The 11,624-nt window shown below is 39.2% G+C and overlaps 1 protein-coding gene across 3 annotated transcripts in view; it reads left to right on the top strand.

Annotated features, from left to right (window-relative positions):
• Positions 1-3,598: 3,598 nt before the first annotated feature.
• MTMR7 (myotubularin related protein 7) overlaps positions 3,599-11,624 on the top strand; it is a 51,648-nt gene continuing 43,622 nt past the window's right edge. For all 3 annotated transcript variants that reach the window (XM_065837762.2, XM_071807543.1, XM_065837760.2), the window contains exon 1: positions 3,599-3,999. In XM_065837762.2, coding sequence (XP_065693834.2) covers positions 3,976-3,999 — 24 coding nt within the window. In that variant the 5' untranslated portion in view covers positions 3,599-3,975. The remainder of the gene's footprint in view (positions 4,000-11,624) is intronic.

Genomic DNA, 11,624 nt, shown 5'->3' with positions numbered 1-11,624 from the left:
GTTGGTGCTCTGCACTGCTGCGCCGATAGCAGCTGGTTCAGCTCAGCCATGCTATGGGGCTGTTACAGACACACACAGTAATGTGGGGCTGGAGCATCTCTTCTGGGATCTTGGCATCAAAGAAAGCTCGTCTGGAAAGGAGCTTGTAACACCGCAAAATCTACAGTGCCTGCTGAGGGCACAGGCTCACAATGTGGTTTTGTGTTGGAAAGAGGCTTGCTAAAAACCTTCTTCAAAAGGTTTCTTGCTTCTTTAGCAACACCCTTGTGCTGTGGGTCTCCCTGGGGTTCTCATGCATTGGGATGTTAAAGAAGGTGAGAAGCTGGTCTGTGTTAGGTCATACAGCTGCTGTAACAGACCTCTGCTACAAGGTTCTGCCACTCCCATTGACATTAGTGTCCAAAGTCCTTATATAAACAAACATGAATTTATGGGGTTTGGGCATTTGTATTTCAAAAGGCTATGACAGTATCCTCCAACAGCATGTACCTGAAGAATGAATCTCTGTAATTTGAAAAGTGGCATGAAAATCCCTGACGAAAGGAAAAAAGAAATTATAATTGTGTTACCTTCTGCAGGAGTCAAAACAGTAGGGCAGCACTGTAAAAATGGTGGCAGAAACAAATTTTCAAACTACAAAGTAGACATGCCTAAAATGTATGTTATTATGATGTGCCAGTATTATTAATCCATAATTACCATTTTACAAGTCACATGATTCTTTAGTCTATTACTGGTTTTGATGCATTTTCAAAGATGTATCAATGTATTGTATTTTATGGTAAAAGCCTGTATCATTTCCCTTTTTTTTCTAATTTAAAAAGTCTAGTTACTGGATATTTCCATTAGAAAATGAATGACTAAAAAGTCAGTTGACATTGACAGAATCCTGTTTGGTTTGTTCATTGTGTTCAACAAATAATGTAAGAAGACCTGCACGCTGAATTCCAGGAGAAAGTGTTGGTGCCCACAAACCACTTCTTGCCAGCACTGAGTCCAGGAACATTTCCTTGGTGAGATGCCAAGCAGTTTTTTTTTGCTCCATCCACAAACCCAGGGCTGTACTCAAACCAGTACAATCTGCCTTTAGCCCACAGTAGCAGGGGCTGATTCCAAACTCTATGTCTTTATCCCACATACCAGACTCTTTAGGTGGAGGATTCTGTCACATTGGCTATAGTTGTCCAGCAACAAAGCCGTTAAACCACCAATTTCAAGTTCATTTCTTCGCTACGAGACAGTATTTAATATATGTCTATAAAGCTGAATGACCATCTGTAGACAACACTCAAAATTTATTCTTTGAGTTTGTATTATATTAAAATGCAGCCTGTGGGAAACCACCTTTAAACTAGCAAAATATAATTGTAAACTAAAAAAAAAAAAACTATAAAGCCTTCCAGATCTAACATGAAGATTCAAATCCAGGCCAGGTAGGTAGTAATAGATGGAAAATATCTGAGCATTCAGGTGACTCCATTGAATATAACATAAATTTTTACATATTGGAAGTGAAAAACCATTCTTTCAGATTGTACTGGATGAGACTGAAAGATGACTCTACTACTTATGGATATAGAAAATAAATACAGAGGCCTTCTTCATGTGACATTAATTAAGAACTTTGTTGGTAGTTGCAGCAGATACGTCAAAACTTATGTGGGCATGTCAGTGTAATTTTCCTGCCCCTACATGACAGCTGAGTCAGAGCAGCAAGGTATGGAGTGTTATTTTTTGTTATTGCCTTCACAGTACCTTTGCTATGGACACAGGATTTAATTTCCAGTATTGCTAAAACAGTGATTTCCATGAGTGTGTAAGAGAATTTTTAGAAGGTTGTGTTTACTGCAACTTTCCATGACAACTTTTATCTAAACCCAAGTTCTGTTTATAGCTGCACTTGTCCGTTAATTATTTTGCCAGCACAAGGTAGGTCAAAAACTGATAGCTACATAAAGAGTCTCCTCTGAAACTTGTCTTAGTTTTGCAGATATTGATGAACGTGAAGGAGAGATAAAGTGCATTGTCACTTAAGTCTAGAAGTCTTTTTGCCATCAGCAGTAGGACTTAAACTTGGCTGTAATAATCACAAGCTGTATCAGAGAAAAAATAAATCTCTCTAGGGACTAGAAGGATAATCAACTGTGCTTTCTTCCAACTTTACTTACTCACTGATGATAGCAAATGCCAAAAGATGATAATGTATGCAGTGAATCACACCAGCCATAGCTACAAAGGAAACATAGTTCATGGTTGGTTAATTCTTAATTAATTCTGATAGCTCTGGCCTAAAATAGAGAGCAAAATATGCCACTGATCAAGAGTCTTGTGAAGACCACACTTTACACAATTCATGCACTTTTATGGGTGCTATCCAGTGAATTTTCAAACAGAAAACGTTATTTTCAGATCTGAGTGAACAGAGTGAAATAGAACGATAAAAAACTTCAAAAAGAGTTTTCATGCTGTTGATGGTGTCTCAGATTATGGTCATACCAGCCACTCCTGCTTGATAACAGCAGCTGAACTCTGAGAAAAAGGACAGTAGAAATGGGCCAAAATGGGATGAATGACGCAGAATGGCCAAATCCAGGGATGACTTATGTTCCACCCATGATAGTACAGCTTCTGTCTCCTCTAAACAAACAGTTGGCATAAAAAACTCATGGTGCTGAATGACCTAGCCATACCTTAGCAAGAAAGGGGCAGGATTGGAGAAACATTGGCAGGACTGGAGTCAGTACAGTTATACCTGTTGCTCCCTTTCCCTAAGGGTATTCATATTCTTTGGCAGCCCTGTGTTATTTGCAGCCCATATTTTATGTTTTACAAGATAGATTAAGCATGCAAGCATGCATTCTCTGCAGGCAAGATAAGGAAATGTAGGGAGATTCTGCTGCTCTTGCCATGGCCTTTGTGTGGTTTGACAGGTCTCCACATTTGTTTCTATCTCTTGATGAGGCTAGTCCCCATATCTAAACAACTCCTGTAATACACTGATCAATATAGAATGCCTGAGCATATTACAAGCCTCAAAAGCTATGGTTTATCAGAAATAATATATTAGCACCTCTAGTATTTGCACATTGGCATAAACACTGGGAAGTTTCCCTTTTTGCTCAAAATATGACAGTGATTCAAAGACAGAGGTACCTGTTCTTCATCTTTGCACAGGCAAGCTCAAGAAACCAGCTTTGTAGCATTTCATTTTGCTCCAAGAGATAACAGATCTCTTGGATCAGGCAAGGCAAAAGATGGGACAAGGAATTTCAGACATAAAAGTGAATATAGAATCTCACAAAAATTTCCCCCCTCTGTGCAAGTCTAAGGATACAGCAAAATCGTGAATTATAGAAGAAAAAGGCACGCGGAGCTTGAGACAGATAAACAAAATTCAGTGCTTCAGTTTCAGTAAGTGCAGCTTTTGAGATATAGCACCCACTGGGCCAGAGAACAAAATACTAAAAATAGGGGGAGGCGATCTCAGACAGAGCTCCCTTTTACGTTTCTGATCATGTCTTTCCTGAAAGAAAGGACATAGCTATGTAATTTTAGAGAAGACAGCAAACCGCTCAAGAGCCACCTCCAGGCTGTGCCTGTCGCTGCCCGGGGATGCGAGCCGGGGCCGGGGACCAGGCTCCCCGCCGGTTGCGGCCGGGGCCGGGCCGGGCAGCCGCGGAGCATCCCCGCCGGCGGGCAGCATGGCAGCTGCCGGGGAGGTGGAGCCAGCCGCTGACCTGCCAGTTTCGGAACACGGGCACATTATCTGCGTTGAATAAATCTTCCTTTTTTCCTCCCTACCTGAGCCGGAGAACACGAGGCAAAAATAAAATAAAAATATATTAATTTTTAAATCTATATTTTTTTTTAAAAGCACGGCCTGCAGGAGAAAACGGGAGAGAGAGGCCAGGTGCGTACGGCTGCCTGTCTGCCGGCTGCGGAGGTGCATGAGGAGCTGGGCTGGGCGCCGCCGCCATGGAGCACATCCGGATGCCCAAGGTGGGTCCCGGCGGGCGGCGGGGCCGGGCCGGGGGGGCGGGAGAGGCCGCCCGGGGCCTCCGGGTTCGGAGCATCATCGACATCGCTCCTGCTGGGGCTGCCGAGGCTGAAAGGAGGCTTTAGCCACAGCCCTGCGGGCCCGGGGCTGTGCACAGCCATCCTGGGCGCGCCGCGGGGCTGCTGCGGGTTTGGTTTTTTAACCAGTTTGCAATGAAATCCGCCCAGATACACCGGGAGGTGAACACGTTGTTTTGCGATGTGGGCTGAGGGTTTGTCGGGCATTTTAATTGCCTTTTACTCAGTTCTTCCAGATAATGCAGACACTGTCCATGACTTGTAGGTATCCAAGATGAGAGGTATGTTATCTGCTTTACACATGCCTTTAGTTTACACCAGTATTATAGACCTGGTGATAGATTTGTTTAGTGTTTGTATACTGACATTTGGCCAGTGTAATCATTCTTATTATAAAGCTTTCAAAGCATGAGGCCTGTGTATAAATACAAAATTGTCATCTTTTTTTTCTAAAAAAGAAGGTACAGTTTTGACATACAAAAATTTTAGATTAACAATAATCATAAAAAAATGAACCAGAGCAAAATGTTAATTTGAAGTGGGGGTGGGATATGTTATCATTTTATTTATTTATTTATGTATGTATGTATGTATGTATGTATGTATGTACGTATGTATGTAGCCAAACCCCTGCCATTAACATAACGATTTTTGCCCATTTGTTTATTATTATCTGGTATGATCACATAAATTTTAAATGAGGGTTTCCTTGCTTCATCTAAATTTTTGGGCCTACTAAGCTGGAAATATATTAAGAAGATAGACATTTATAACAACTGCTTTTCCTCTTACTTCATGATATGTTATCTGACTTTGTGGGAAGGAAGAATATCAGAATAGTAAGAATGTATCTTACTACAGGCTGGAAATGATTAGTGGAAGTTGTTTGAACATATGTTTCTGACCATTAGTGCACGCTTATCTCTTAGCTTTTCTATAAGCAAGTCCTTAAAATGTTACTATGCATATGTAAGTCTCTGACAGCTGTGAGAAGGCACCATACTGGTGACTCAAAGACACTGAAAATCTTACTCAGTGCAAGGTGATTCTGCAGTCTTGGTTCCTAGCATTCCCTGCATTATAGCTGTGCTGAAAGTTATCTGTCTAATGTTATAAAGCAGTTTAAAAGTCATGATTTAAAGGTACAAGTGATTAAAAAATCCTTTACCATTTCTTACATAAATGTAGAAAATCCAGGATATTCAACATGAGTAGGTGTTGAAATATTTGATCTCTACATTACTCCTACAATTACCTGGCAGAATTTATATCTTTGATTTGTTTATTCAAAAAACCTCAGCAAAATCAGCCACCAGAGCAGTGTTGGGTTTTTTATGTTTGTTTTTTTTTAACTGTTGTTTTGGTTAGGTTGTTTATTTTTTATAATTTACAATTTAATGTTAAATGATTACCAATGCCAGTAATATAAAAACAGGTAAGGAAAAGCTATATGAATATAGAGATATGACAACTGTATCATGTGGTAGTCTCTGGTATTACATTTCCTGACTCAGTCCAATTTTGTCCTGAGAGAAATTTGACAAGCAACTGCCCTACTCTTTAAAGGTATTAATCTCAGAATAATGACACTTTCCTTGATTTGCAAACCCAGCCAAATGGAAAATCAAGATAAATCACATACTTAGAGAATTAATAAACTTAATAATATCTGAAAACAAAATTCCCGCCTCATGTAAAAGCTTTTCCTTCAAAAGGCAGCAAAAAAGATAGGTTTATATCACATGATGTCCATTAGGACTTGGCAATTGCTTTTTATTTTAATTGAAATATAGCTGTAATGAGTGATGGTTTGTAAATATTAAAATAGAACGGATATAATTGTCATAACAAAGCAGAAAGAAATTCTATACCAATTGGGCCAGTAGTTCATTTAGGTCACTATGCTGTGTCTGAGTGGCCGAAGGAGAGCAGGTAAAGCAGGCCATATTCTGCACCCTCTCAGCATCCACAGTTGTATTAGTGTCCAACCCTTCCTAGCTTGATTAATGGCTGTTTATGGACCTCTCTGTGTGAGTTTACCAAAGCTTCTTCTAAAGATGCTGACACTGTTCTGGCTCCGTAGCCTGCGTGGAAGCAAGTTCTGAAAGATCGTGGCTGTACAAAATAATTATTTATTCTATCTGTTTAAAAGTTCTTAGAAGTTTCATTCAATATTCCTTGCTTCTAGCTTTGCAGATGTGGTGAATAACAGTTCTGTGTTCACCTTAACCATGCCTGGCTGTAAATCTTGATCACAACCCACCAGATTCTGATAATTTCAGACTGATGTCAATAATGACCCTGAGACCTCGTCCCTGCATGGTAACTATCAGTTCTAAGTCCATGGTTGTGTAGATATGGTTTATGTTTGTTTTCCTACAGGTACACTACTTTATGTCTGTGCTGAAGCTCTTCCGTGTCTCTTTTGCCCACACACTCTGTTTTGCAAGGCTCTTATGGAGTTTTTGTGCCACACATAAGGCATTTGGATAAGACAGTTTATGATCATCCACAGACTTGAAGACTTCACTGTTTAATCTTTTCTTCAGATCACTGAGAAAGCTGAATAAAAGCAGTCCCAGTACCAGGCTTTGTAGGACTTCACTGTTGACCCTTCTCCCTTCTGAAAAGAGACCTTAAGCACTAGTTTTTGCTTCCTGTCCTTTAAATAGTTTTGTCTGTAAATGGATATTTCGTCTAGCATTGTGGCAACTTATTTTTGCCAAAAGCCTTCAATTGTCAAAAGATTTTTTGGAACTCTAAATAGACTCTGTCCTCTGAGTCGCCTTTACCCATGCGCTTCATGGCAGCATCACAGGATTTGCAGGATTTTCTACTGCAAAAACTATTCTGGTTCTTTCCCAACAGACTGTGTGCATCCACCTGCTCAACAATCATGTTCTTTCACATGTTGTGGATGTAACTATGTAATTTTGCTAATGATATGTTGTCTAGTCTTTCGCCAAAAGACATAATACCTGAAGAATTTAGCAAGTAAAAGTAGCAAGTCAATAGCAGAAACAGAAACCAGGTCTACTGACAGTTGTCTGTTAGACAAAATTGCTTTTCTTCATTATTTCTGAAATGTTATTCGCTAGACCTCCTGGACCTTCCCTGGTCCTTCTGGATGGCCCGGTCCCTAACACACTATTTTACGTACTGAATGCTGTTGTTGTATCATTACACTATTCACAGAACACAGAGTGCATGCATGATGTGTGTTTATACATACATACATATGCAGTAATGATCTTTTCACAAAGCAAATATCACCCTGTGTGTGACGGCTGTAATTTGAGTACATGTAGGGGTTTCTAAGAGTCACATATTGCTAAATATAACTATTCATAACTCAAATAATCTTTTAGAAATTAATAATTAGTAAAACCACTGTCTGCCATGAGTGTGGATTGAGCAGCAAGATGGTTTAGGATAGCTGCCAAAGCCCAAAATGTGACAAACTGCTCATAACAGTAATAAAAAATGAATAAGCAATACTTCTGCACAGATTAGAATCACATCTTGCTAATGTGTGCAGAGATACATCTGTCCATGGACAGGCTGACAGTTAAAGAGCTCTGAAGATATATTTACTTCATAGGGGGACTTCATGCACTGTTGCTAATTAGTTACTTCATTTTATTTAGCCTGGTTCTGTATCATTTGTCTCTGCATATTGGCAGCAGGACTACTGAACAGCCTTCTTATAATACAGAATATATCAGATTTATCCCTGGTGTAACAGCTGTCTTCAGTGGAGCTAGTCCAGAAATTCATTTGGCTCGGTATCTCTTGTTAACACAATACTTGGGATGACTTGTGTTGCTTGAGTGCTTTCTCTTTTGTGATATTATGGTAAGGTGTTGCCCTTCAATTATCCCTTTCTCAGGGAGAATTTAAGATATGCTACCATTTCTCATGATAGTTACAACCCTTTCTACCAGATGTATTACTTGCCAAAACAAATTTCCAGCATGGGTAAATGAGTGTTGTTTCCTTTTCTATTTTCCTTTCCATAGTTCTTCCTTTCCATTCAAAAAGCTTTATAATACAAGTCAGATTTTCTGATGTCTCCATCAGGAAAACCATATCATTTACATCCAGTTTATATGCGACACACGGCAAAAATGGCAAAAAATATGTCCATGTGCTCATCTAGGTCAATGGCAAAATTAAACCCATCAAGCTTAATCTTCACTTTCCAGCTACATCTGTCATGTTGCTGTATCTCCACCTATTTTAAGCCAAGCTGACATTTCTACCATTGCTTCTTGTGTGCCTGCTGTTGGGAAAGGAGGTGATATTATAGTTAAGTTCTTCATACTCAGGCTACCGTTCTTTTTGGAAAAGTTCAGTTTCACTGCAGTGGTGTAGGAAGGTGGCAGCAGTCCTGAGGCAATATCAGGAACCAGCTGGGGCTGTGGGCTGTTTTTGCCCCTCCAACCCAGGGAATGGGGTGCCACAGGCACTTTACTATAGAGGTCCAAGCTCTTGGCTAAACTTTTATTTAGTTTGCTGGTTAGGAAAGGCAGAGGAGGTGAGGTTGCCATTGCCCTTGTTTTTTCTGGTGTCTTTGATGATCAGCTTACAGTAGACACTTTATTGCAAAGTCTTTTTTTTGTTTGTTTGTTTTCTTTTTCTTTTGGTTTTTATCTATTGTGTAAAGGTGGATAGGACTCACTTTTCTCTTCTTTCTTCTAAGTATACAACTTAGCGCAGCACACCTTATGGTTCAGCTGATGCCTTTTGATTCCAAAACGGTTTTCTAACTTTTCATCATGATTAGGAAATGTTAAACTATTCTGGGGTTAGACACATTTAATGACTTCAAACATGTCATTCTACTTGACTGTTTATACTGAAAGTGATGCATTAAAACATCTACACTAATTCTGGACACTTTTGACTCTGATTTTGTGCATTATATACCTTTTTGTGTTAATAAATCTTTGCTATGTAGAATGCAATTTAGTTTTATTTGGTTCCATTTATTCCGTGTTTGTGCTGTGGAAGTTCGGGCACAAATTATAAATTTAACGCAAATGACCTTTATAAAATATTATGCTGAAAACATTCTGTGGTTTGGCATTCAAGACTGGAGGTGGATAAAATTAAAATAGGAATTTCAGAGGATAGCTACCTGATGTGGGATTTTGTTTAAAATCTCTGTTTGGAATTTGCTCTTAAAATGGTTGTTTTGAATTAGACTCATCAAGGGACCTGCTTATTAGTGTCAGTTTAGATTTAAACAAAGCCTTGTAACAGCCATTATTCTCAAAAGGTTTAGTCAGAAAATGGTTATTGTGCATTCATGATACCAGTTTAGTTAAATTCTGTCTCAGGGGTGTGTTTTTTCTAACCCACCTCACAGAATTGTGGACTTTTAAACTTTAGCTACATTTGACTGGACGTGAGAATCACAGCCTGATTACAGTAAGGACCTCAAACTTCATACAAATGATATTTACAGTCTACCTCACTCATTGATCATATTTTCATAGCTAACCTCACTGGCCTACAATCCAGCTGGGGATTGGCCATCTCAGCCTCGGTTCTCTCATAATCTTTTTCATTTAAGTCACTTGATACATCTTTTTGGAACTGGGAGAGATCCAGATCTTTCTTTGATCTGGGTGGGTTTTCAAGATAATTTAATTATCAGTGAAATTAAACTAACTCCTGCTAAAAAGAAATACTGCAGTGTAATTTCAGTGGATCACTTAGTCAGAATTACTCTTACATTTCCTCCTCCCCCACATCACGGGTTTAGTTTGGCTCATTCCTACTGTATATATGTGAATGTCAGACTTTGTCTTGTTATATTGGAAAATTTTGTCTGCATCCCTGAGCAGTGTTTTCTTTTTCTTGTTCACTGATTTGGATATTGTATTTCTTTCTCCTAGGCTTGTCAGGTTGTAGTGTTGCTATTTTCCTTCTTTTGGAGTGTTTCTGTTGGACTCCACCTTCTTTCTACTCTTCAGCTTTTATCACTTTATTTTTTCTTACCAGGAACTTTTCAATTCAATTATTTTGAATAGACACACTCTTATTTACCAGACCAAAATAATTCAGAGAAGGCTATTGTTGTCACTGAAACCCTGTGAAAGCATCAGCAGAGTTGTGATGAGTTTTTGCCTGTTTTACTGGCCATCTACCCAGGAGATTACTGAGCATCTGAAAACAGTTCTTTTTTTCAAGTCAGCCGTGAAATTGGAGACTTTGGAATTTCCAAGCTCCACAGTCCTAGGTCCATTCTGCAATCTGGAGATGTAACCAGAGCTAGCGCTTGCTTTCTGGGTCCACAGTCAATGTTCTGCAGCTCTCACGGCCTACACCAAGCCAGGACATCTCAAAGTTCTGGGAGACTTGCGTTTGGTTATGAATTTAAGAACTTCGGTTCACTCTGTGAAACCAGGAACCTGGAAACTCAAGTAATTCAGGATTGTTCACTGTTCAGACATTAATTTGGTCTCCATGTGGTAGACCTGAAGCTTTTATTTTTTTCTCCACAAAACTCCTCTTTCGTGGACTTGGAGTTGGAAGCCCCACTTCTGAGCTTCAGGGTGCCAGCTCTCTGGGAGGGCTGTCAAAGGGATGGTAGTCTATCGAAGTAGGGGTGAGCAGATTCTATTTCCAATTGTTAAATGTTGCACTGAAGTTTTAAAAACAAAGTGATGTTATTTTTAAGCAGTCAAAAAATCTTAGTCCAAAGTGGAAAACTTTGGAAGGCATAATTTTTCATACTGAAACAGAAGAGATTTTCATCAATAGTTACTTCATTTTTTTATTAGTTGCACCTATATTTTACTTCTCTGGAATTTTAATGAGTAAATAAAATACTTCGTTCATTGTGATTGCCCTGGAAATATCTCCAATATAGACAGAATTTAGATTTAACATACCCGGTAGAACTTCATTTCGCACCAGCACGGACATTCTGGAGAGGTAAGAAACTAAGTCAGAGGGATCCAAGGTACTGGCTATTTCTGTTTGGCACACAGGCACTAGATATGCATTGCTTAGAGCAAGGAATCAAACCAGCCTTGACAGATACAGCACAGGAACATGCCACAGTCATGAAGTCTTCTGTGCCATTCTCTTTCCCTAATTTCGTTACCTATGCAAAATTTATTTGCATTACAGCTGTGTTTGGCCCAACAGTGTTATTCTGGTGAAGCAGTACAACCCTACATCCTGTTGCTGGAATTTCAAAATATCACAAAGTTATCACACTTTTCTCCCTTTTCTTTGAGCTGGGAGTAGACGGTAGAGGTAAAACTACTACATAACCCACAAAAATCTTATTTGGTTAAAGTAGGTTGCAATTTTTCAATTGACAACATAATGAAAGACTGTCTAATGTGCTCTATGCCACTGTGGCCATTCAAGTAACTCTTTTGTTACAGAAGACTAGAACTAAAAGACAGTTTCAGCTCAAATTTCACTTTTCTGTTTATTTGGGTGAAGTCTGTATTGTTTTATTCTCCCATTTGTTTTTTCCTTTTGGGCATCACTACTTATGGGATGAGATTTTTACTGTTTAGCATTAG

Source organism: Patagioenas fasciata, chromosome 4 (genome assembly GCF_037038585.1).
Source record: "Patagioenas fasciata isolate bPatFas1 chromosome 4, bPatFas1.hap1, whole genome shotgun sequence".
NCBI classification, from domain to species: Eukaryota; Metazoa; Chordata; class Aves; order Columbiformes; family Columbidae; genus Patagioenas; species Patagioenas fasciata.
This window is presented reverse-complemented; position numbering and strand designations above follow the sequence as displayed.